This window comes from Hippocampus bargibanti, linkage group LG03 (genome assembly GCF_051943395.1).
Source record: "Hippocampus bargibanti isolate YZ-2025 linkage group LG03, ASM5194339v1, whole genome shotgun sequence".
NCBI lineage: Eukaryota > Metazoa > Chordata > Actinopteri > Syngnathiformes > Syngnathidae > Hippocampus > Hippocampus bargibanti.
This window is the reverse complement of record NC_142736.1, coordinates 5553931-5580728: the sequence shown is the minus strand read 5'-3', so window position 1 is coordinate 5580728 and position 26798 is coordinate 5553931. Positions and strand designations below refer to the sequence as shown.

The following is a 26798-nucleotide window of genomic DNA, read 5'->3' as shown; positions in this document are numbered from 1 at the left end:
GATAAATTACTGATAAATCGGCAATAAATTTTTGATAATTCGGCGACAAATCGGCGATAAATCGGCAATAAATTGTCGACAAATCGCCGATAAATAGGTAATAAATCATTGATAAATTGTTGATAAATCTGCGATAAATCGTCAATAAATCATTGTTCAATCGTTGATGGATTGTCGATAAATTGTCGATAAATCGGCGATAAAATGCAGATAAATCAGCGATACATTGTTGATAAATCATTGCTAAAGCTGCGATAAATTGTGGATAAACCAGTGATAAGTTGTCGATAAATCGGCGATCAATTGTCGATCAATTGTCGACAAATCGCCAATAAATCATTAATAAATTGTTGATAAATCGGCGATAAATCTGCGATAAATCGTCGATAAATTGGCAATAAATCTTTGGTAAATCGTTGATAAATCGTTGATAAATCATTGATAAATCGTTGATAAATCGTCGATAAATCGTCGATTAATCGTCGATAAATCAGCGATAAAACGCTGATAAATCAGTGAGAAATTGTTGATAAATCATTGCTAAATTGTTGATAAATCAGCGATAAATTGTCGACAAATCGGCGATAAATTGGCGATAAATCGGCAATCAATCTGCAATAAATTGTCGATAAATCTGCGATAAATCGTCAATAAATCAATGAATAATGGTCAATAAATTGGCCATAAATCTGCGATAAAACGTCAATAAATCAGCCATAAATTGTTGATAAATCATTGCTAAATTGTTGATAAATCGGCGATAAATCGTCGAGAAATTTTCCATAAACCAGCGATAAGTCGTCGATAAATTGTCGATAAATCGGCAATAAATCATTGATAATCATTGATAAATCGGTGATAAATCTGCGATAAATCTGCAATAAATCAGCGATAAATTGTCGATAAATCGGCAATAAATGGGCGATATATCGGCGGGTTTTGTTTCGGTACGTTTGTAGACGTCTTGTTTACGGAAGGGAGCAGGGGGGTGACTTCTCACCGTTTCCGTGTACAAACGGTCGCCTTAGAATTAGCCCACAATCTTTCCGTGTGATTACCAGGTTGACTTTGGCTGTTGAAAATTTCGTGCCGCTCCGGATTTTTTCAAAGTTGGAAGAACCTTTTCCGTACGGAGCGGAAAATCCCAGCAAAATCCTTTCGCAGGGACACTTGATGACATCAGTCGGCCTTCCGCCATGTCATCATTGTCCTCAAGGTCTTCGTTGGGACAAAAAGGGGGACTAAAAGCAGGGGAGGCTGAGTTTATTTTTCCGGAGATTCCGAAGGAATTCTGTGCGGTCCTGATTCCATTTCTACCATTGCAACAACAACTCTCAGGGTGGTCCGAGACGTTTCGGCACATGTGCGCTGATCTTTTGTTTACTATTGTGGAAATATGGACGGGAATGTGCGGGCGGCCTGGGATCTTTCAAAAGCGGAAAGAGAAGGAAAACAAAAAAAAAATGTTTCCTGATGGAAAGCATTTATCAAACAGAAATCCAAACGTGACCTGCAAAGCTGCGAAAAATGGGACACTTAAAAAAAAAATCTATGTTTTTGCTTCTTCTCTTTTAATTAGTGAAAGTAAGCTGAAGCAGAAAAAAAGTCACTCATGTTAAATGTTTACTAGCACCAAGTGAACCCCCCCCCACCTTAAACCGCCCTTTCATCTGCACTTTCATATTTCCAATAAGTTTGTCAGTCAAGGTGAAAATTTTTAATTTTGACTGCGGGGGGGGGGGGGGGGGGGGGTGAACAGACAACATGTCAAATGATTGACAGCATCGGTCAATATGTGTGTTAGATCAATTCATTCATCATTGATTTGCTTTTTTTTGTTTTCCTTATGAAAGTAAAAGTCAATGATGCGAGCAAACCTTGTCGAGTGAAAAATTGCTACAAATATTTTGATCGGTTGAAAGACGGCGACGTCGAAAAGTCACAAGCAGTTAAAAAAACAAACAAACATAAAAACAAGTGCTTAAGTCACTCAAAAGTAAGAATTTGTTTTTGTGTCTTTTGAAAGGTGCTTATAAATAAAATCTATTATTAGCATTAGCATTAACATTAACATTAACATTAACATTAACATTAACATTAACATTAACATTAACATTAGCATTAGCATTAGCATTAGCATTAGCTTTAGCTTTGGCATTATCATTATCATTATCATTATCATTATTATCATTAGCATTAGCATTTGCATTAGCATTAGCATAAATATTAGTATTAGCATTAGCATCAGTATTAGTATTAGTATTAGTATTAGTATTAGTATTAGTATTAGTATTAGTATTAGTATTAGTATTAGTAATAGTGATACCTCGGCTTACGAATGCTTTAGCTCACGAACCTTTCGCCTTACGAGCATCAAATTCGCGAGAATATAATCTTGGGATACCAACTAGTTTTCGGCGGAAGAACACCAAACCACACGGTCGAACAGCGCCACGGTGGCCGGTGGACTAGTTTTCGTCACCCACTTTCTATGAGTGCTGACGTGGTTTGTTATCCAGTGGAGTACTTTCGCTATTATGGGACTGAAAAAGACCCCACCACAGGCGAGTGTTCAGGGGAAAAAGACAAAAGAAAATGACGATCGGAGCAGAAGGAGATCATCAAAAAACACGAACAAGGTGTGCGTTTTTTGTGACTTAGCATCCCAGTACCAGTATGTTAGGTCGACCATTGCTACGTGTGGCTAAGGGTGTTTCTGTGTTGTCTAAGCAGCGGTCTCAGGCAATAGAAGAGGTTGAAAACTTCTGTTGATTTGGATGAACGAAAAGCAGCTAGCAGGGGACAGTGTGAGTGAGGGTAATATCGCAGAGAAAGCACGGCAGCTTCACTCGGATATCATCAAGAGGCAACGACATCAACAACCATCACAAAGGTCAATAAAATGACTTGATTATAAAGGACAATTTATTTATTTAATTACAATACAATAGCAGATGAATGATACATAAAATAAGGTCTATTTTATGTAGTTTTAAAGGACAACCGATCTCTCCGGACAAGTTGTGTCCATAATTTGTAAAATGGCTTCAAATGACTTCTACTGAGCGTATTTTACAAAGATTCCAACGCATATTTTACGTTTTAAGACTAGCGCTGAATGTTCAGGAAGTCTTGCATTTGAGTTGGTGACGAGTCCGGACATGACGTCACTAAAGGAACGCCCCTGACCGAAAAAAGGACACATTGTAGCAGTCCTTCCATCACGTCAATGTATTTTGCTGTATTGTTTGGTCTGAAAAGCTTGTGTTGCACCCAAAAGCCGCTAGAAGAAGGTGTCCAAGCTCCATATAAGGAATTTATCAGCCTGTGGAAACGGAGGTGGTCACAGGAGGTCGCCATTTTGTGCCTCTTTTCTGATGATCGTTTCTCCCCAATGTTGCCTCAAAATGGCATGGAATAAATTATTTAATCGATTGCAAACATGTATGCTTTCCTCTTCAGAACTATTTGAATCATATTCATAACTGGATGTGTAACAAGAAAGCATATTCTCAGAATCTGAAGCCATAGTTTTGCTTCTCAAGCAATGCAAGACGTCTTGGCGTGACGTCACAAACTGGGGGCGGGACTTTCTGAAAATGCCCAATTCGCAGCTCAATTTTTTGCAGATTTTGGACACTTTAAGTCATTTTTATTAGTGTTTTGCATTTGAATAAAAATATCATACTGCGTGTTTTGGGTATTTTAGATGCTCTAAAACGTTTTTCTGATGTCAGTTAAGAAACAAAAAAGTGAGTTGGTTGTCTTTTAAGGTTTATTTAGTCGAAAATTATGATTTATGGGGACCTGGGAACAGATTATTCTAATTTAATGGTTTCTTATGGCAAATAAATGTTTGGAAGATGAACTTTTCACCTTACACACACTTTCTGGGAACCGGTTAAGTTTGTAAGCCGAGGTGTCACTGTATTAGTATTAGTATTAATATTATTGTTAAATTATTACATGAAAAGGGGGGGGGGTGTTGCGTGAACATTCATCTCCAAAAGTTGCCGATGTTAAATCACACATTAATTTAGACAGTGATCGAACGCTACTTTGGGTTGTTATTATATCACTACTTGGTGCATTTTCATCTAGCGCGGTTGGTTCTGGTCCCCGTTTCCGCAAAGAACAAGGGATTACTGTAATATTTTGCCATTTTGACCCATATTGGGGTATTTTGAGGCACTTTTTTGGGCCACTAACCCAAAGTTGGTCACCAAAACGACCTTGAGAGCCCTCAAGGCGTCGCCTCCTTGTTCCTGCAATTGGGTCGGAACAGAAAAAGCGTTTTTCGTCCGTGCAGGCGTACACGCCGGAGCCGCGAGGCGGAAGAGGAAGCGGAAGGCGTCGCCAGTTAAGCGCCGTCAATTTGCGCAGCGGCGGCGGCGGCGGCTAAGTGAGCCTCAACTGAGCAGAAAGGATGGTCCTCCGCTGTCTGTTAGCTGCGTAATGGACTCGTCCGACCGGTCCAATTAGGAGGCGGCGAGATGGCGCACGCTTCATTACGGCCCCCGAGACCCCCGCCGCCACCTCGCAAATGATTTCTGGCCAAATGAATGTTTTTATTGGCTCGTCTTTACGCACACGTGTGCGCGAGTGAGCATAGGCGGGGCCAAACGTGGAACGGCTGACCTCCATCACTTTGTCATGGTCATTGTTGGTCATAGGGTGTCAAAGTCAAGGCCCGAGGGCCATATCTGGCCCATCACTTCATTTTATTCGGTCCGCGAAAGCAAATCAAACTCGTGCAATTCGATGCTCATCTATGAGCTACCTCGTAAGTGGCCGAGCTAGCTAGCGAGTGGGCGAGCTTGCGAGTGGCCGAGCTAGCGAGTGACCGAGCTAACGAATGACTGAGTTAACTAGCGAGCGAACTAGCAAGCAAACTAGCAAGCAAACAAGCGAGCGAACTGGCGAGTGAACTAGCGAGCGAACTAGCAAGTGAATTAGCGAGCGAACTAGCGAGCGAACTAACGAGCAAACTAGTGAGTGACTGAGCTGAAAAGTGAGGAGCTAGCGAGTGACTGAGCTAACTAGTGAGCGAGCTAGCTAGCTCTCTTTCTATTCACCTAATCCTTTACATCACCTGTGTGAAAGTGAAGGCCCGAGGGCCAAATCTGGACTGCCACTTCATTTTATTCGGCTCGCAAAAACAAATTAAACTTGTGAAATTCGATGCTCATTTATCCTGCTAGCTAGCGAGTGGCCATGTTAGTGAGTGACCAAGCTAGCAAGTGACTAAACTAACTAGCGAACGAGCTAGCTAGGTCTCTTTCTATTCAGCTCTGGCTAAACCTTTACATCACTGGTGTGAAAGTGAAGGTTCGGGGCCAAATCAGATCATCTTTATTGCCACGTATGTAGAACACACAAGGAATTTGTTTCCAGTAGAACACGCTGCACTAGTATCATCGTCAAAAAATTGCAAAAAGGCACTATACAGTTCTATTTGTGTTACTGTTTAAAGAGTTAATGGCTTGGGGGAAGAAGCTGTTTAAATGTCCACTGGATTTGGTGCGCTTGGATCGGTAGCGCCTACCTGAGGGGAGTCGATGGAAAAGGTGGTGGGCAGGGTGCGGTGGGTCCAGTAGGAATCTCCGCGCCCTTGTTTGGATTCTTGCAGTGTGCATTTGGCGCGCCGCGACATTTTTTTTGGCCCGCGAAAGCGAACTCGTGAAATTTGATGCTCATCTATCTCGCTAGCTAGTGAGTGGCCGAGCTAGCGAGTGACCGTGCTAGTGAATGACTGAGCTAACTCGCGAGCGATATAGCTATCTCTCTTTCTATTCAGCAATCTTGCTAATCCTTTACATTACTGGTGTGAAAGTGAAGGCTCGGGGCCAAATCTGGCCCCCCGCTTCATTTTTTTGACCCGCTAAAGCAAACTCGTGAAATGTGATGCTCATCTATCTCGCTAGCTAATGAGTGGCCGAGCTAGCGAGTGACCGAGCTAGTGAATGACTGAGCTAACTCGCGAGCGATATAGCTAGCTCTCTTTCTATTCAGCTATCTTGCTAATCCTTTACATTACTGGTGTGAAAGTGAAGGCTCGGGGGCCAAATCTGGCCCACAACATCATTTTATTCGGCCCGCAAAAGCAAATCAATTATTTCAAGTTCCATTTTGGTTGTTGAAGTCCAAAGCAAAATTTTAAATTGTAGCATGTTACCAAAATAAGAGTCATCATTCTTGACTAGTTATTTTTATTTTTATTTTTATTTTTTTTTTGCATTCTGTATGGGAAAAACGACTCAGGGTTTGGGGTTGGATGTTTGAGGGCGACGGCGTTCACATGACACGAGAATCGGCGAAGCTCTCAATGAATCGATGTCAGTTAAAAGGCGTTTCTCCGCCGTCCGATAAGCGGCGCGCTTAATCCCGTCGGAGAAGCTTTGAAGCCCAACGAGGCGGCCGGCGTCCATCGCCAAGGTGCTTTTGTCAATGGCCGCTAATCCGCTTGCGCTTTTTTTCCCGCCGTTGGCCGCGCCGCGGTCTCATGGCTCGCAGCGGACGGCCTTGGGAAGAAAAAGAAAAAGGGAATGCGAGCAAAAGAGGTTATGGATCGCCGGAGTTCGGGAAAAGGTTGCTCCCGCTTCCAAGGCCGATCGCCGTCGGCCGCTTGTTTGTTTCATGTCGCCATTGATCTGCCACTTAAGCCTCCTTTTGCCTCGTTTTTCCCGCCTCGCTCACGATCGCGAGCCACTGGCATCAAACCCAGATCAGGCGAAAGCGCTCGTCCGGGAATCCCGCCAATCAAACCCTCGGCGGTCGGAAGAAGCAAAATGGCGGAGAAATAATCATTGATTGGTTGGCGTCATATTTGACGAGTGCCTTCGGCGGACTTTTGTCAATGCGTCGCGATCGGTGGTCGTTTGACTGCGTGAAATTTTCAGCAAAAAATTGCAGAAGCATCTTTCATGATAATAATAATAATAATAATAATAATAATAATAATAATAATAATAATAATAATAATAATAATAATAATAATAATAATACATTTATAAGCTCCTTTCAAAACTCTCAAGGTCACTTTACAGTCGCAGGATAAAGTTTCTCTGCGGGTGAGCAGTGGCAGCCAGCGTTCACTCAACCCCGAAGTTAGTCAAATAGATAGAAAGCTAGCTAGCTACCTAATGGATACAGCCAGTCAGCTAGACAGCTAATAGGTAGCCAGCTAACTAATGGATGGCAAATAAATAGCGAATAGATAGCCAGATAGCCAACAGCTAGCTAGCTAGACAGCTTACAGCCAGCCAGCTAGACAGCTAATAGCCAGCCAGCTAGCTCATGGATAGCTAATACATAGCTAATAAATAGCTAATAGATAGCCGGATAGCCAACAGCTAGCCATCTAGACAGTTTACAGCCAGCCAGCTAGACAGCTAATAGCTAGCCAGCTAGCTAATGGATAGCTAATAAATAACTAATAGATAGCCATATAGACAACAGCTAGCCAGCGAACAGCCAGTCAGCTAGACAGCTAATAGCTAGCCAGCTAGAAAGCGAATAGCCAGCAAGCTATATAGCTAACAGGTAGCCAGCCAGCCAGTAAAAAAATATCGGTTTTGTTTTGTTTTTTATTTTTTTGTCAATCAATCGCGATCGGTGGCCATTTTGACTGCGTGAAATTTTATGCAGAAATTGCCGAAGCATCTTTCATACATTCGCTTCCCCTTCAAGACCCCCAACTTAGGCATGACTGGCATGAGTAATAATAATAATAATAATAATAATAATAATAATAATAATAATAATAATAATAATAATAATAATAATAATAATAATACATTTAATTTCTAAGCGCCTCAAACCTCTCAAGGACACTTACAGTCACGGGATAAGAACTGTTTTTTGTGCGGGTGAGCAGCGGCAGCCATTCGTGCAAGCGTTCGCACTACCCGGAAGTACCACAGCAGCAAAGTTATGAAAGGACGAGGAAAGGAAAGAAAGAAAAACAAAACACAAAACACAGGAGCTGCCGGAAAGGCAGCCACTCCGTCTTGAATTAAAAAAATAGCTAGCTAATAGACAGCCAACAGATAGCTCGCTAGAGAGCCAGCCACATACATAGCTATATAGCTAATAGCTAGCTAGATTAGTTAGCTAATACACTAAATGTCGCTATTAAATACACAGATAGAAAGCGAGCAAGCCAGCAAGTAGACAGCTAATAGATATCCAACAGATAGCTAGCTAGATAACTAGCTAGCTAATACGCTGAATGTCGCTAATTAAATAATAATAATAATATATTATGCAAGAGGGGAAAAGGCCAACTTTAATCGAATCTTGTATGGGAACTTTCGCCCCCCCCTAATCCCCCAACCTCCCATTCCTCAAGTCGGCTTTCTCTGAGGGCAAAGGTCAGGGTCCACTTTGCGACGGATGATTGACAGCTCCTGCCCAAAACAGAAGCCTGAGAGGAAGGTCCCGGAAGCTGAACCAAAACAGCGGCAAAAGAAAGCAAAAAGAAAACCAATCCGGTATTAAGGGGGTGAGGAGGGGGTTATTTGCTGAGAGTGAATCGACACAGTTCATCCCGAGGTCAAGACGAGACGAGTCGGCCATTCCTGTCGGGGGGGGGGGGGGGGGGTCGCCCAGGATCCCCAAATGGGTGGAAATCTGCATGGCGACTTTGAAAATGGTGGACGTTTGAGACAATCGACCACTTCCTGTCTGACACCAACGGGACACTTCCTGCTTGGAATGAACAAGAAAAAAATGGCTGCTCACGATTTATTTGAGGGGTGAAAACGAGGCAGACGTGGAAGAAAATAAGTTTGTAACCTCGTTAGCGTGAGACTAAGGGGGCGAAAGGGGGTTGAGGGTCTCCATGTCCTTAATGAGCTCCTTCTCCTCTTTTTCACCCCGGCCGGCTCAACGTCGCCGCCATTTCAAGCCTTCGGCCTTCCTGCCTTGCACATTCCTGCGCCGTGATGCGATGTGACACTCTTGCCGCATAAAAGGCCCGATTATCTTACACCCCCCCCCAAGATGCCCCCACTCAGTAAAAAGGGCAAAAGTTGATCACTTTTTATCTGCCCTACCAATCAATCATGATTATGTCAGCGTATGTGCGCGTGTGTGTGTGTGTGTGTGTGTGTGTGTGTGTGTGTGTGTGTGTGTGTGTGTGTGTGTGTGTGTGTGTGTGTGTGTGTGTGCGTGTGTGTGTATATATATATGTGTGTGTGTTTGTGTGTTTATGTGCGTGTGTGTGTGTGTGCATGCGTGTGTGTGTGTGTGTGTGTGTGTGTGTGTGTGCGTGTGTGTGTATGTGTGTGTGTTTTTGTGTGTGCGTGTGTGTGTGTGTGTGCGCATGTATGTGTGTGTGTTTGTGTGTGTGTGTGCATGTGTGCGTGTGTGCATGTGTGCGTGTGTGTTTGTGTGCGTGTGTGCGTGTGTTTGTGTGTGTGAGCGTGTGTGTGCATGTGTGTGAGCATGTGTGTGAGTGTGCGTGTCTGTATGTGCGCGTGCGCGCGAATGTGTGTGTGCGTGTGCGTGTATGCGTGATTATGTGTGTGTGTGTGTTCGTGTTTGCGTGTGTCTGTGTGTGTGCGCGTGTGCGTGTGTGTGTGTGTGCGTGTGTGCGTGTGTGTGTGTGTGTGTGTGTGTGTGTGTGTGTGTGTGTGTGTGTGTGTGTGTGTGTGTGTGTGTGTGTGTGTGTGTGTGACAACAATGTACTTGTGCATTTGTTGCTTTACTTGTCATTTGGGCCTTGTTTCGCTTAGCAGGTGTGCAACGCGGTGTTGGTAACGGAGGTCCCGGACTTCCCGTTTGGCTTGTGACCCCCCCCCCCTCCTCAGCTCCCCCCCAACCCCAACCACTCCCTGACTTTCCCTCATTGCCCAAATGTGAAATCAAGAGGCGCTCACAAAACTCAACGCAAAGAAGCGTACAGTTCTGCTTGTAGCTACTACATCCGGCTCCTCACCCCCCCAACCCCCCCACACACCCCTTCATCTTTTTGCAAGATAGCTCGGGCGCTAATTATCATCTGAACGCCCACGATTAGGAGATCAAACAGAGATCGAATGCCATTTCCGTCCATTAATGCGCCGTCTTGAGAGCGGCTGTCGCGGACATAACGCTTCCCGCACTCAAGAAGTGATGACAAAGAGGGACGGGGGGGGGGGGGGCGGCATCCGTAATGGGACGGCAAATGTCATTTGAAATCACTGGGAAAGAAAAACAACGATTGGATGTACATAACGTGGAAACATTGTCAAAAAAAAGCGTTTATAAATGAAATGTATTATTGTTATAAAGTGGACATCATTTTGGGATTTTTTTACCCCAAAAATGTGACCCCCGCCCAAATCAAAGGGTTTCTCATTGCCACTAAAACTGCATCCATTTTATATCCATCGTTGAGAGGGAAGCGAATTTGAAAAGAAGGCAGATGCCGCCCCCCGCAGGCTGGAGTTAGGAATTGTATGTACCTTTCTTCGTCTCACAGTGGAGAAATTGACAGTTCACAGCCGCAATAATGAAAGGAAATGGAAAGAAATGAAAGAAGTAGAAAAACAATATACAGGAGCTGCTGGACAGGCAGCCACTCTCGCGGTGCCATCTTGAAGTTAAAAAAACAAAACAAAAAAAACTACATCACAAATAATAATAATAATAATAATAATAATACATTTCATTTATAAGCGCCTTTGAAAACTCTCAAGGTCACTTTACAGTCATAGGATGACGTTTCTCTGTGGGTGAGCAGCGGCAGCCACAAGCGCCAGCGTTCACTCAACCCGGAAGTCAATAGACAGAATGCTAGCTAGCCAGCTAGTAGATAGCTAATAGATAGCCAACAACCCGGAATAACTCAAATAGAGAGAAAAGCTAGCTACCTAATAGCTCGCTAATAGCTAGATAGCTAGCTAGATAGCAAGCTACCTAGATAGGTATATAGCTAATAGATAGCTAGCTATATAGCTAACATAACAAAATAAATGTGACAACACAAAGACACAGAGAATCATTCATTCTTCCACACTTGCTGTACCCTCTTTGTGACATGAAACAGTTCTAGATGAAAGAGGAGAGGATCAAAGCGTCCTTTTCAGCAGTGGATCAGGGACGTCATGGTGGAATGTGCATGTTTACTACAAGCTAAATGACATTTTTAAAAGTTGACTGTCAAGCTAAACGTCAAACAAAGAGTCAAAATGAGCCACAATTGCAACTGTTTTAAAAAGTCCAGGCAAAGTGGCGCCGGTGTGATCGGCAAAACCCATTTGTTCAAAAACTAAAACAGCACTTCCCATTGTAATCAATGTATTAACTTTTAATCCGTTCCAAGTCTAGAAAACAAATTTGGTCGATCACAATGAGATGCTTGACGAGCAAGTGACGTGTCTGCATGCCCGAATTCTCCTGCCCCCTGCTGGCCACAGCAAAAATGCCTTCTACAATTTAGACAACACACTTGCTGCTTACTGGACTCTTGGGATCAGTCCTTGGCAGGAGAAGTCCTCACTTATGGAGTACCAATATCAGTCTGTGGAAAAACATTGGTATTGAACCTTTATAATACAACCTGTTCAAAAACCAAAACAGCACTTCCCATTGTAATCAATGTGATAATTTTTAATCCGTTCCAAGTCAAGAAAACAACTTTAGTCTGTCACTATGAGACGCTAGACAAGGAAGTGACGTGTCGTGTTTGCATGCCCGAATTCTCCTGCCCCCTGCTGGCCACAGCAAAAATTCATTCTACAATTTAGACAACACACTTGCTACTTATTAAACTCTTGGGATATGTCCTTGGCAGTGGGAATACTCACCAAAAAATGGTATTTAACATTCATAATACAGTGCAACCTGGGTTTGCGAGTATGATTGCTTCCAGAAACCTGTCCAAAAATCCATTTGTTCAAAAACCGAAACAGCACTTCCCATTGTAATCAATGTAATAAAATTTAATCCGATCCAAGTCTAGAAAACATTTTAACCATTTTACAGCATCTGTAGAGATCTCACCCAAACATGTCTGCCTTTTAATGAAAAATTTATTAAACAACACAAATGCGCCGGACACAATGGGACGCTTGCTACTTACTGGACTCTTGGGATCTGACCTTGGCAGTGGAAGTCCTAACTCATGGAGTACCGATATCAGTCTGGGAAGTTTATATGGAACCTTTGTAATACAACCTGCTCAAAAACGGATTTGTTCAAAAACCGAAACATCACCGCCCATTGTAATCAATGTAATAAATTTTAATCCGTTCCAAGTCTAGAAAACAACTTTGGTCGGTCACAATGACAGGTTAGATGAGAAACTGACCGATCAAAGCAAGCAGAAAGCAGAGGGGAGGAGAGTGGTGCATTCAAGTGCGCTCAGTTTGCTCAATAACCCATTTTTAGTTGTAAACCGAGGGAAAAAAACAAAAACGACATTTTTGGCCGACGTTCAAAAACTGACATTTGACTGTACACTGAATGGTCATATGAACCCAATGAGTATTTTGTGGTTCCGTTTTGTTTTTACATCTTTTTGGTCATGTGACACGGCCGTCGTCGACGCGTGAGCAATGATCTCGCCGCCGCCATTAACAATCTCGCCGCTTGCAACTCCATTTTCCGCTCTCATCAAAAACATTAAGAAGGAAGGAAAAAAGAAAAGCCAAACATTTTTTTGCCGTCTACTGTGGCAGTCATTTCCAGCCGCATTGTATTTATGCACCGCAGGAAAGAAAAAAAAGAGGTAATAGATCAAGCACATTCCATTATTCTCTTATAAGATCATTAGCAAATATAATTAGATATGAAAGAAAGTAATTTGGAGAGGCGAGCGCAGCAAAGCGCTATCAGGCACACAAGACAGATTGTAGCCTGGCCCTGTTTGGGCTTAAATTGCTCGGCGGAGCTTTTATCTCTACGCCAAATCTTTTTCCGCCTCAGAAATAGTTTGAGAGGCGCCGCCGCCGCGCCGCCCATCAGAACAAACGCACACTTCACTCGCCCCACTCGCCCGCTTATTTTACAATCAAAAAAGAAAAGAAATAAAAAAGGGGATATGGGACCTGGGGGCGGGGGGTTTGACGTGGCTTCTTTTCTTTGTTTTGGTTCTCCCGAGGCCCAAAAAAACATTTGGAGGGTTTTCCCACACTGGCAAATGCACACAATTTGCTCCCGCCGAAGTCCACCGACCCGCTGAAGTGTAACGGACGATGCAAAATGGCCGCCGGTTGAGGGCCGTTTCATCAGAAAAAAACTTGTAGCAAACATATTCTTAAAGGACAACCGACGCCTACGGACAAGTTGTGTCCATAATTTGTAAAACCACTTCAAATGACTTCTACTGGCCGTATTTTACAAAGATTCCACCGCATATAGCTTTATTTTACGTTTTAAGACTGGCGCTGAATATTCAGGAAGTCTTGTTTTCGAGTTGATGATGATCCCCACGTGACGTCACGTTTGTAACGCCCCTGATGGAGAAAGCGACACACGATGCATTTTGCGGTACTTTGTTTGGTCTGAAAACTTCGTGTTGATCCGCGTTGATGGCGAAATTAGAAGGAATACACATAAATAACGCGATGGTGAATCGTTGTGTGTTGCACCAAGGCTACTACAGTAAAGTCTCATTATATCGATATTCAAGGGAGTCCGAAAAAATATCGATATAACCGGGACTATCGATATATCCGACCCTGTTTGCATGTAATTTTCTCCGTGCGTGCATAGAAATGGTATCGATATAACCGGGACTATCGATATATCCCATATCGATATAACGAGACTTTACTGTATTTGATATTCGCTGAATTCAAATTCCCAGCTGACAAATCAGCCCATTTCCAACGGAGCTTGGGCGCAATCTTCTGCATTTTCTGGGTGCTACATTTCTGTCATTGATGGCTCGAATTGATATGGGCGGACTCCTTGAATCAATTGCAAACATGTATGCTTTCCTCTTCGGAACTATTTGAATCATATTCATAACTGGATGAATAACAAGAAAGCATTTTCTCCGAATCTGAAGCCATTGTTTTGATTCTCGAGCAAGGCAAGACGTCTTGGCGTGATGTCACAAACAAGGGGGCGGGACCTTCTGAAACTGGCCATTTCCGGTTTCATTTTGAAGTCGTTTTTGGACACTTTAAGTCATTTTTATTGGTGTTTTGCATTTGACTAAAAATATCAGCCTGCATGTTTTGGGTATTTTCGATGCTATAAATCGTTTTTCTGATGTCAGTTAGGAAACAAAAAAAAAAATAAATGGTGTCGGTTGTCCTTTAAAAAAATCCTTGACTTCTATTTACAGACCTTTTCATTGATATTTTGAGAAACAGGCCTGAGAAGTTATTTAGAGGAGTAAAATACCCAAAATTTGCAAGGGAAAAAAAGACCAAAAATGTATTTTTTTTTTCTACTTTGCAAGTGGGGAAAAAAGGCAACTCTAATAGAATCTTACATCTTTTTTTTTTTCTTCAAGAGATATGTTCTTGTGTCCCCCCCAAAAAAAAATAAACAAATGGAGGGTAAACATGTAAATGTTCTCCCAAAATTGACATCATTGACGTCATTCATATTTTGGTGATCTTCCTCCTCTGAAGAAGGAGCTTGGATTGGATGTACCATTATTCGTCTTGCAGTGGAGAAATGTACATTTCACAGCAGCAAAGTTATTAAAGAAAGAGGAAAGGAAAGAAAGAAGTAGAAAAACAAAATACAGGAGCTGCTGGAAAGCCAGCCACCATCTTGAAGTAAAAAGAACTAAATAACAAATAATCTGACAACACAAAGACACAGAGGGTCATGCATTCTTCAGCACTTGCTGTACCCTCTTTGTGACATGAAGCAGTTCTAGATGCAAGAGGAGAGGATCAAAGCGTCCTTTTCAACAGTGGATCAGGGACGTCATGGTGGAATGTGCACGTCTACTACAAGCTAAATGTTGAAAGCAAACACGCAGCCGCAGCATCCATTGACAAAAAGAGATTGCTGGCTGTACCACTAACGACCACACGAGGTCTCCACAAATGCTGTAAAATAGTTCATATTTTCTGGACTTGGAACGGATTGAAATTTATTACATTGATTACAATGGGAAGTGCTGTTTTGGTTTTTGAACAAATGGGTTTTTGAACATGTTTCTGGAAGGGATTGCATTGGACACAAACGAAATATGCATTGGGTTGAAGCGGGCGAGGGGAAGGTCTCACAAAGATAGAAAAGAGAAGGCCGACTTTCCTTGGGAACGTACCTGATATTTGCATGAAATCCAGCCCAAATGCTAATGTGGCTAAAACAAACGTCCCCGTTTCACCTTAGAAACTCTTTGAACTCCTTTAAAACTGTGATTTGAAAGCCGCCCGACGTGAAAACTGATCTGTGTTTAAACTCTGACCGTTTTCTCTTGGGTGGGGTGGTTGTAGTGCCCGCGTGGATGTTGGAGGAGGAGCCGCCGGTGAGCCTTGAGCCCACTCTGAACCTGGACCAAGACCACCTCAACAGTGACCTTGACGACCTGGGTGACCTCGGCCATGATGAGCAAGAGTAACCACCAACCTGATCAAGAAAAAACTTGATTTCAAACACACATACACACACACACACACCACATTTACATAAGAAACTGTGGATGGCGGACTGAAAAAAGAAGAAAAAAAACTTTTGTTTTGAAACTACCTGTGTGACGACAAGCACTTCCTGTCCACTTTCAGGCCTTCCCCAGCCAGCCAGCCAGGCAACATTTTGGGCTCCTTCTTTCCGATATTCCACCCCCAAGACTTGCTATACGTATAAATATATCGTACCCGGAATGTATTCTTGTGTAGAATAGACACGTTAGCGCGCCAGCTAACTGTTAGCGACATAGTGACGTTTCCAGGCCGTCGTTAAATGGAAGGAGAAAAAAAATCAAAAAACAAGCAAAGGACTTTTCATGTGAGTATTGATGAGTCCAAATTGGACCAAGAATCAAAAGGTGACTGATTATTTTGTTGCTTTTTTCTTTAAAATACAAAAAAAATGTCTAACAGCGCTCCCCCTGACTTAAAAAAGTAAAGAAATTGTTTTAAACATTTTTGGGAATAGGGACCAAAAATAGAAGTCTTAACAAGAACCAGGATGTTGCTTTACAATCTAATGAAGCTAAAGCTCACAACGTTCAGTTTTATTTTGACAAGTTGAGGATGTAAAAAGCCAAAGTGAAACGAGCCCTCCAAGACAATTTCAAAATGGCAACTCCAATATCAAAACCTCTCTTTGGCTCCCTCCGGCGGCGACTATGAGAAACTGCAGGAATTTGCAGTGAGTTGTTTTTTTTTTAATCTGAGCAACCTCAAATTACAGGTAACATCCGATTTACGACCAGCTCGATTTATGACCATGATTTTTTTTTAATTCTACACCTGGCACTGCAACGCGCAAGCAGGCCAGCAACGCATAGGACAATTTTGGCCAGGCAGCATGTCACACACTCGTACGGGAATCGACCGTGTGATGGCACCAGATAGGGCACGGGGGTGAGGGAGTGGGAGTCACTTAGCCTCCGAGTCTCTATTCAACATTTTGAATGTATTATGACTTACAACCATTTTTGACTTACGACCGTTTGGTCGGGACGAAACACGGTCCTAAGTCGGGTGTTATATCAGGTAAGATCCGATTTACGACCAGCTCGACTTACGACCCCCCCATACTTACGACCATGACCTCCAGACCCTATTTTTTAAATTGTTAATCCTACGCCTGGCACTGCCACACGCTAGCAGGCCGGCAACGCATCGGACAATTTTGGTCAGGCAGCCAGCATTTCACTCTCGCACAGCAATCAACCGTGTGATGGCACCAAAGGGGGAGGAGTTTGCGTGTATTTTAGCCTCTGGGTCTATATTCAAGATTTTGAATGGATTTCGACTTATGACCATTTTGACTTGCGACCATTTCGACTTACAGTCGTTTGGTCAGAACGGAACTCGGTCGTAAGTCGGATGTTACCTGTATATGTTAAATTCAAAATAATCATAAGAACAACAAAACAATCAGTCCCTTTTTCTTTTTGTAATTTGGGTGGGGGGGGGGCAATGACGCACTGCTGATTTGAACCATGTGTGTGATGATTGTAAACAAGGAGCACTTGAACTTTGACCCCCTAAGGCCCCTCAGCCCACATAGCGGCAGATCCTCAGCATTAACCCTCACCCCCTTCCTTTTTTTGGGGTTTTTCTCCATGTACATAAAGAGTTTAAGAAACACGTTCCCAAGGAGCGTCCGTAAAGACGACAAAAAAAGAGAGAGAGGCCTTTATAAAGCCGACGTTCTTCTCGGGAAGAATTAAAAGAAGAAAAAAAAACATAAAAACAACAACAAAAAATGGGTTTTTGTCAAATACTGCCAGCCGTCGTCGTGATTGCACAGTGTTACTGAAGACTACTGAGGAGGATGAAAAACGAGAAGGATGAGGTGGACGGATTGACTTCAGGTGTGAGAAGAAAGACAAAACAAAAAAGATAGAAAGAAACTGCAAAAAGAGGACAAGTTATGTGTAGAGCCTTCGGGTGGACTCAACTGCGTCGCTGTGCGAGACTCCAGGACGGACGGACGGACGGACGCTTTGCTTTCACTTTTCTCCCTTTGTCATTTCAGATTCACACACACACATATTCACATACACACACACACACACACACACACACATTCGGGTTGCTCAAAGTTAGAAGAACAAAGGATGTGCATTTGTGATTTTTAAACATGTACCTCAAGAAATGACTTTTTTTTAAATTGTCTGGTGAAAGAAGAAAAAATGTGATTTGTCTGTTGGCATTTGAAGGTGGTCCGATCGATCAAAGCAAATCAATACCCCAAGTATTAGTACTTATCACGTCTTTCTCATCTGCATATTGCATAATGACATTTACGCCATCGGATTTATCAGTGTACTGTGCAGCCCTGTTCCTCTGTCTCTCTTTCTTTATATCTGTATTAGGTAACATCCGAGTTACGACCGGCGCAAGTTACGACCACCCGTACTTACGACCACCCGTACGTACAACCACGGCCACCAGACCCTTTTTTTTATTCTACGCCTGGCACCGCAACGCGCAAGCAGCCGGCAACGCGTAGTACAATTTTGGCCAGCCAGCATATCACACACTTGTACAGCAAAATACTGCGTGACTACACTCAATACAGTAGTTATACAGTGCAGATACAGTCTCGGCAACTTTTTTCCTTCGGCGTCCGCCTGAGTCCGAGCGTGTCTGTCGGGCGACCTCTTCTGGCCGTTAGCAGGGAGAGCAGGCTATGTATTTAGCATTAGCATTTATCAGTATATAGCATTTATAAATGAACTGTACAGTAAACACTTTTTTATACATTACAGGTCCAGTTATACAGTCATAAAAATCAATAATATGAAATATAAACTGATAAAAACGACACTAAAAGGTAAGTATAACATTTATAAATGAACTGTACAGTAAACAGTTTGGTATACATGAAAAGTACAACTATACAGTAATAAAAATCGATAATACGAAATATAAAATGATAAAAATGACACTAAAAGTTATCAACTGTAAACAGTTTGGTGTATAATAGTATTCAATAAAAAACGTTGGTTAAATACAACAGATTGACATCGTATACTATCCTGTCGTGTAAATGTCACGTCGGCCATTTTGAATTCAACTTACGACCATTTAACCGTTTAGCCGGAACGGAACCAGGTCGTAACTCGGATGTTACCTATGTATGTGTATATATATATATATATATATATATATATATATATATATATATATATATATATATATATATATACAGAAACACTTTTGTTTGAGCTAAAAGCGCCCCCAACTAAAAAAAAATATTTTTTAAGGATGTCGGTTTGCAATTTAACGAAGCTAAAGCTCACAAAGGCGTCTCGAGGTTTTGTACATGGCTGTCGTTCGATTGACGTCACCCAATGACAGCACGATATCCCATGAATGACAGTCATGTGGATTGGCTGTGCATCTTCTCAGCCCCGCCCAGCACCCCCCCTTATCACGTGGGTTATTATGAGTTAACTCTACTTCGCTGATTTTCGTCTATTGCGGGTGGTCATGGTACCCATTGACAGTGAATAACGAGGGATTACTGTATTTTTTTTTTTTGTTTTTGTATTTTTGAGGGCGGGGCTGTTGATTTCGTGGGTAAATTTGAACCCAAAATGGCCCATGTGACCAACTGTTTCGACTGATGAGCCCGCAAGCTCATCCAAGTTGACACGAAGCAAGAATCTTTCGTTCAGGGTGGCCCCAGAAAGCAAAATGAAGCAAACACTTCAACATTTGGACCATCAAAAACGTGTGAAGGGGTCAAAGGGCGGCAGCGTGAGTTGCACGTCGGCACGCCGCGATCCGGAAAAGAAGCGCAAAAAAAAAAAAAAAACAAGACAATCGGTGACAAGGATGACGAAGTGTCGACGATGCACGACGGGAGACATTTTCTTGATTTGATTTATTATTGTTATTGATGTTGACGCTTGGCTGTTTTGGGTTCCTTGCGAGCATTTTTGCACTGTGATCGGATTCTGATGATGACTAAGATCACGCTGATGGTTTCCGGTTGGCTCGGCATCGTGAAATGTTCCCCTGTCATTTTTTTTCCGTTTTGAGCGATTGTAAAACGCTCATATACCCCCCGCCCCCTTCGAAACGATTAGCCTTCTAATGCTAATAACGACCCCGAATAACCTTTCACGACGCCCGTTTTCTTCCTCCAGTTGGTTGACTTTTGCTTTGGACTTCCCGGCTGGACTGCCAAGGGAGGGTGGGGGGGAGGCGGTCGCCGGGTGGCCATTCCGCATCCTCTCCCGGTGTCTCGTGTTTGGCAGATGCTTTGTTTTGTAACTACTGAACTGTACTTATAAGAAAAATAAAATGTATTCCAACTCCAAAAAAGGCACAAAAAAATCTCTCCATCATTCATTTTAGCAAGCATCATGAAATTCACAAATTTGATTTGCTTTTATGGGCCAAATCAAATAATGTGGCGCACCACATTTGGCCCGCGGGCCTCGACTTTGACACGGGTGATGAAAGGGATTAGCCAGCTAGCTGAATAGAAAGATCACTAGTTAGCTCGCAAATTAGCTAGCTGACTAACTAGCTAGATGTCTAACTAGCTAGCTCGCTAACAAGCTAGCTCACTAAAAAGATTGCCAGCTAGCTCGCTAACATGCTAGGTCACTGACTAGCTAGGTCGCTGACTAGCTAGCTCACTGACCAACTAGCTCACTGACTAGCTACCTCACTAAGTAGCTAGCTCACTAAGAAGCTCATTCGCAAACTAGCTCAATTGCTAACAAGCTCGCTAACTAGCTAGCTCACTGACTAGCTAGCTCACTGACTAGCTAGCTCACTAACTAGCTAGCTTGCTTGATAGATGAGCATGGAATTTCACAAGTGTGAATAAAATGATTTGGCGGGCCAGATCTGGTCCTCGTGCCTTGACTTTGACACATGTGCTTTAAAGGACAACCGACGTCCCCGGACAAGTTGTGTCCACAATTTGTAAAATGGCTTCAAATGACTTCTACTGAGCGTATTTTAATAAGATTCCACCGCATATAGCTATATTTTACGTTTTAAGACTCGCGCTGAATATTCAGGAAGTCTTGTTTTTGAGTTGGTGATGAGTCCGTACGTGACGTCACTAAAGGAACGCCCCTGACCGAAAAAAAGACACATTGTAGCAGTGCTTCCATCACGTTAATGTATTTTGCTGTACTTGTTTGGTCTGAAAACCTTGTGTTGCACCTAAAAGCCGCCAGAAGTGGGCGTCCAAGCCCCATATAAGGAATTTATCAGCCTGTGGAAGCGGAGGTGGCCACAGGAGCTCGCCATTTTATGCCTCTTTTCTGGGACGGTACATTACAGTCCAGATGCCTCAAAATGACACGAAATAAATTCTTTAATCGATAGCAAACATGTATGCTTTCCTCTTCAGAACTATTTGAATCATATTCATAACTGGATGTGTAACAAGAAAGCATATTCTCCGAATCTGAAGCCATTGTTTTGATTCACTAGCAATGCAAGACGTCTTGGCGTGACGTCACGAACTGGGGGCGGGACTTTCTGAAAATGCACAATTCGCAGCTCAATTTTTCGCAGATTTTGGACACGTTGTCATTTTTATTGGTGTTTTGCATTTGAATAAAAACATCAGACTGCGTGTTTTGGGTATTTTAGATGCTATAAAACGTTTTTCTGGTGTCAGCTAAGAAACAAAAAAGTGACGTCGGTTGTCCTTTAAACGGAAATGTCAAGTAGGTTTGTGTTACACCCCTTAGCCAATAGTGTCTACATGAAAGAGGAATGAAGATACCAGCTTTGTTTATTTATGTTTATTTTTTTTCATAAATTAGCATTGCATCCAAAAAGCAGAGCACATTGAGGGTCAACAAAGGCCTCGCGGTCGCTGACGGCGGCGCTTCAGTAGTTGCGCAGACGCGGGCCGGGCTGCTTGACGTGCGCCCCCACTCGTCGTTGGCGCGTCTTGACCGCCGCTTGATTTCGTCTAAGGAGGGCGCCGCGGCTCAGCCTCTTACGCTCGGCCGGCGGCGGCGGGCGGGCGTGCAGCGGCAAGGGGACTCCCCACGCCGCCAGCCGCCAGGAGGCCCGACCGCGCCGGAAGGCCAAGGACGCCGACCACGACCCCACCGGCCTGGAACGACACAATGAGCACATTCAGACTATCTTTGGTGAACAAAAATCAAATGGAAAGGTCAAAAGGTCATCTGGTTCTTCCAGTAATTTTGCCTTTATTAGTCTCGCAGGGGAGAAATTTATATTCCACAGCAGCAAAGTTACTAGCTAGCTAGGTAGCTAGCTAGCTATTTTCTATCTACTAGCTATCTGGCTAGCTGGCTATCTATTGAGCTAACCCTCTATTAGCTATATAGCTATTGTTATTATTGTTATTGTGGTTTTTTTTTACGTCAAGATGGCGCCACTAGGGTGGCTGCCTTTCCAGCAACTCCTGTATTTTGTTTTTCTACTTCTTTCTTTCCTTTCCTCTTCCTTTGATAACTTTGCTGCTGTGTTACTTCCGGGTAGAGTGAACACTGGCGCGAACGGTTGCCGCTGCTCACCGGCACAAAAAAAAAGTTATTATCACGTGACATAAAGTGTCCTCCTTAGAGTTTTGAAAAGTGCTTAAAAATTAAATGTATTAATATTTTTATTAATATCTAGCTAGATAGCTATCTATTAGCTATGTCCTTGAGAGTTTTGAAAGGTGCGTATAAATACAAATTATTATTATTATTATTATTATTATTATTATTATTATTATTATTATTATTATTATTATTATGCTGCCGCTGCTCACCCGCGGAAAAACTCCTCGTGTGACTGTAAAGTGACCTTGACACTTTTGAAATGAAATGGATTATTACTATTACTATTACTATTACTATTGATATGACTATGACGATCACTACTATCATTACTATCACTACTATGATTACTACTATTAGTACTACTACTATTATTATCATCATCATTATTATTATTATTATTATTATTATTATTATTATTATTATTATTATTATTATTATTATTATTATTATTATTATGCTGCCGCTGCTCACCCGCGGAAAAACTCCTCGTGTGACTGTAAAGTGACCTTGACACTTTTGAAAGGCGCTTAGAAATGAAATGGATTATTATTATTACTATGACTATGACTATCACTACTATCACTACTATGATTACTACTATTACTACTATTAGTACTACTACTATTATTACTATTATTATCATCATCATTATTATCATCATCATTATCATCATAATCATTATTATCATTATTATAATTATTATTATTATGATTATTATCGCAGCGTAAGTCACCTGGAAGAAAAGTCGTCATGGTTTTGGTTGGAACTTTCTTCCTGGTCTTGGTCGCGCAGGTCGGCCGCGCTCAGCCCGCGTCTCATCTGGAGGTCGGACACGCCAGGTTGCTCCAGTCGAAGCTCCTTCGGGGTCTCCGATGCCTCGGGGGCCAAAAGCGCTCCCACCTCTGACACGCAAACAAACAAAGACGTTGATGCGGGGCTCTTCTCGTCTGTCCGTGTTGGGATTGTCACCTGGCAGATTGACGATGACCCAGCCTCCCTCTTCAAAGTCCACAAGTTGGCCTCCTCTGTCTTCGTATTGGCCGCCACCGAGCCACCGCGAAATGATCTTGCCAATCATCGTCACGGCAACCTGCAGGTCAACAACAAAAATGCGTTCGACTCGAACTTTTCCTTCCTGTTAAACGGAGTCCATGACCCAAACATCTCCATCAAGTCAACATTGGTCTTTTGTTGTGCCATTTTTTTTAAAATACAGTTCGGCTTACGAACTGTTCACCTTACAAACATTAAATTTGCGAGAATATAATATTGGCATACAAACTCACTTTTGGGAAACACACGGAGCGTCACAATGGCTGGCGGACTAGTTTTCCACACCCACTTTCTTTGAGTGCAGATGTGGTTTGTTATCGAGTGGAGTACTTTTGCTTTTTTTTTGGGACAGAAAATGAACACAAAAGAAAATGAAGGTCGAGCAAAAGAAGAAGAAGATCAGCGAAAACCACCAACGAGGTGTGTTTTTGTGACTTAGCGTCCCAGTACCAGTACGCTAAGTTGCTACGTGTGGCTAAGGGTGTTTCTGTGTTGTCTAAACAATGGTCTCAGGCAATAGATGAGGTTCAAAAACTTCTGTTGATTTGGATTAATGAAAAGCAGCTGGCAAGGGACGGTGTGAGTGAGGGTATTATCATTGAGAAAGCATGACAACTTCACTCGGATATTATCAAGAAGACACTACATCAACGACCTTCACAAAGGACAATGAAACGACTTTATTATACAGTACAGTTTATTTCTTTCATTACAATCCAATAGCAAATTTATTGTGCATAAGGTATATGTTGTGTAGTTTTAAGGCTTATATAGTAGAAAATTGTGTTTCATGGGGACCTGGGGACGGATAACTCTCATTTTTAATGGTTTCTTATGGGAAATAAATGTTTGTAAGACAAACTTTTTGCCTTACACACTTGGGAACCACTTAAGTTCGCGAGCTGAGGTATCACTGTATATACTACATGTTAGGGGGACACTTAAAGGAGAAGCGACGCCTCCGGACAAGTTGTGTCCATAATTTGTAAAATAACTTCAAATGACTTTTACTGATCGTATTTTACAAATATTCCATAGTATATAATAATAGTCTCAAGGTCACTTTACATTCCACCGCATATAGCTATATTTTACGATTTTAGACTTAGCGCTAAATATTCAGGAAGTCTTGTTTTCGAGTTGATGATGCTTGACGTGACGTCACGTCTGGAACGCCCCTGACCGAGAAAGCGACACGCAATGCATTTTGGGGACTTTGTTTGGTCTCAAAACTTTGTGTTGATGGCGAAATTAGAAGGAAAACATAAATAACATGATGGTGAATCGTTGTGTGTTGCACCAAGACTACTATTTTATAACAGTTGATACAAATTCCCAGCAGACAAATGAGCCCATTTCCAACGGAGCTTGGGCGCCATTTTGTGCATTTTCTGGGACGCTACATTTCAGTCCTGGTGGCTCGAATTGATCTGGGATGACTTCTTTAATCAATTGAAAACATTTATGCTTTCCTCTTCAGACCTATTTGAATCATATTCATTGTTTTGATTCTAGAACAAGGCAAGACATCCTGGCGTGACGTCACGAACAAGGTAGCGGGACCTTCTGAAACTCGGCATCTCCGAGGTCATTTTGAAGTAGTTTTGGGACACTTTAACTCATTTTTATTGGTGTTTTGCATTTGACTAAAAAATATCAACCTGCGTGTTTTGGGTATTTTAGATGCTATAAAATGTTTTTCTGATGTCAGTTAGGAAACAACAAAATGGTGTCGGTTGTCCTTTGAGCAGGAATGAAGAAGAGTCGTCCCACAACTCCAACAATGACTAGCGATGTTTATGATGTTATGTTTCCATCTGGTGGCCACCGGTGAGAATGACTGGTCGGGACTCATTCGATATTTCACAAAATACGTCACAGTGAATTCATAACTTCTTTAAAAAGGTGGGGAAAAATACATTTTGGTAAAGAGTGAACTACTCGTACTCTGGAGCTAATGCTAACTTTGAAACCTATTTCGAAGAAACTATCACATTCAGACAGACTGGCACTTTGTCATGACATAAAGTTAAGGAAACGAATTCCGTTTAGCAAGCCCCGCTGCCCTAAAATAAAATCGTAATGACGACATTAAGAGGTAAACTACTTTTTCCAGTTAAAAAGAGAACATAGTGGAGTGTCAGGTGTTGTTTTCTGCGAAAATCGATTGACGGTCTTGGTAGGGGGTGGTCGAGTCATTCATTAACTGCTGTGTCAACCCAATTTACATAATTACCCAGAATGTACTAAATTAATTATACACCTTGTATGATTCATTTCCTATTTTTTAATGAAAAGAACAAGGTTTTTTTTTTGCTTTTATACAAATATAATTACAGGTCAATATCACACATAACTATTATTTGTTATTATTTTTGTTGTTCTTATTTACTTTGTTACTTCCGGATTGAGTGAACGCTGGCGCGTGTGGCTGCCGCTGCTCACCCGCAGAAAAAATATCATTGACTGTCAAGTGTCCTTGAGAGTTTTGAAAGGCGCTTATTAATGAAATGTATTATTAGTATTAGTATTAGTAGTAGTATTACAATTACTATTACTATTACTATTACAATTACTATTACAATTACTACTACAATTAATATTACAATTACTACTACAATTACTATTACAATTACTATTACAATTCCAATTACTATTACTATTACAACTATTACTATGCCTACTACTACTATTATTATTACTATTATCATTACAATCACTACTACTATCACTACTACTATCACTACTATCATCACTATCACTCTCATTATTATTATTATTATTATTATTATTATTATTATTATTATTATTATTATTATTATTAGAGTCGTCCCACAACTCCAACAATGACTAGCGATGTTTATGTTCTGTCTCCCTCTGGTGGCCATCTCCGAGCATGACACCGGTCGGGACTCATTCGGTATTTCACAAAATACGTCACAGTGAATTAATAACTTTTTTTAAGGCTGGGGGAAAACCGTCTGCTGAAAAGTGTCAAGTGTTGTTTTCTGCTCAAATCGATTGATGGTCTTGGAGCGGGGGGTTGTAATAAAATTATTTAAGTCAACATTTTCAAAGAAAACGTAATTATGTGACTGGAAAACGATTTGAAATGCTGCAATGCCACTTGACTTGGTTTTTTTTGTTATTAACCAGCGTAACTTTGGATTTACATCAAGTATGAGAGCTAAGATTTGAGAATATCTTCTGATGTGGCGTTACAGCCGAGGACAAAAAGACAAAGACCATCTTCGGCGACTGTGTAAAAAGATGTCATAGCTCTTCGAATATGAGTGGAAGATTTAAACACGGTGGGAAAAAAATACCTTCTTATTCGTTTTCTTCTTCTTGGAGGCGAAGCCGTCGAGCTGGGTTGATGCTGCAGCTTTATTTTGATCGCGAGTTTGTTGTTTATCCCAAGAGTCCACCAGCTCTGCATCGTGACGTCATCAAGAACCGCCCCGAAAGAGGCCGGAAACGTCAGCGCGACGTCAGGTGCCCTCTCGCCCAAAACGACAATGGCGAATAGTCTCCGAATTTTTTTTAATGGTTGTTACACATTTGTATAAAACATGTATACTAAAAGATAATATTTATATTTTTGGTCTTT

The 26798-nt window shown here is 42.0% G+C and overlaps 2 protein-coding genes across 4 annotated transcripts in view; one reads left to right on the top strand and one right to left on the bottom strand.

Annotated features, from left to right (window-relative positions):
* The window catches only part of znf536 (zinc finger protein 536), a 267191-nt gene extending 248453 nt beyond the window's left edge, over nt 1-18738 (top strand). For all 3 annotated transcript variants that reach the window (XM_088991742.1, XM_088991743.1, XM_088991741.1), the window contains one exon: nt 15396-18738. In XM_088991742.1, the coding sequence (XP_088847868.1) occupies nt 15396-15520 (125 nt within the window). In that variant the 3' untranslated portion in view covers nt 15521-18738. The remainder of the gene's footprint in view (nt 1-15395) is intronic.
* A 2605-nt stretch (nt 18739-21343) lies between these two features.
* On the bottom strand, nt 21344-26653 carry LOC148900174 (uncharacterized). Its single transcript, XM_088993187.1, has 4 exons — nt 26515-26653; nt 23105-23225; nt 22869-23037; nt 21344-21678 (listed from the first exon to the last, which is right to left on the bottom strand). The coding sequence occupies exons 2-4, from the start codon at nt 23211-23213 to the stop codon at nt 21447-21449; spliced, it is 510 nt and encodes a 169-aa protein (XP_088849313.1). The 5' UTR covers nt 23214-23225; nt 26515-26653; the 3' UTR covers nt 21344-21446.
* Nucleotides 26654-26798: the final 145 nt, after the last annotated feature.

Coding starts and splice junctions, on each gene's coding strand:
- LOC148900174 (XM_088993187.1), bottom strand. CDS start 23,213: ATGATTGGCAAGATCATTTCGCGGTGGCTCGGTGGCGGCCAATACGAA. Junction 23,038..23,104: donor GGTCATCGTCAATCTGCCAG/GTGACAATCCCA, acceptor TTTGCGTGTCAG/AGGTGGGAGCGCTTTTGGCC. Junction 21,679..22,868: donor CATGACGACTTTTCTTCCAG/GTGACTTACGCT, acceptor GTGTCGTTCCAG/GCCGGTGGGGTCGTGGTCGG.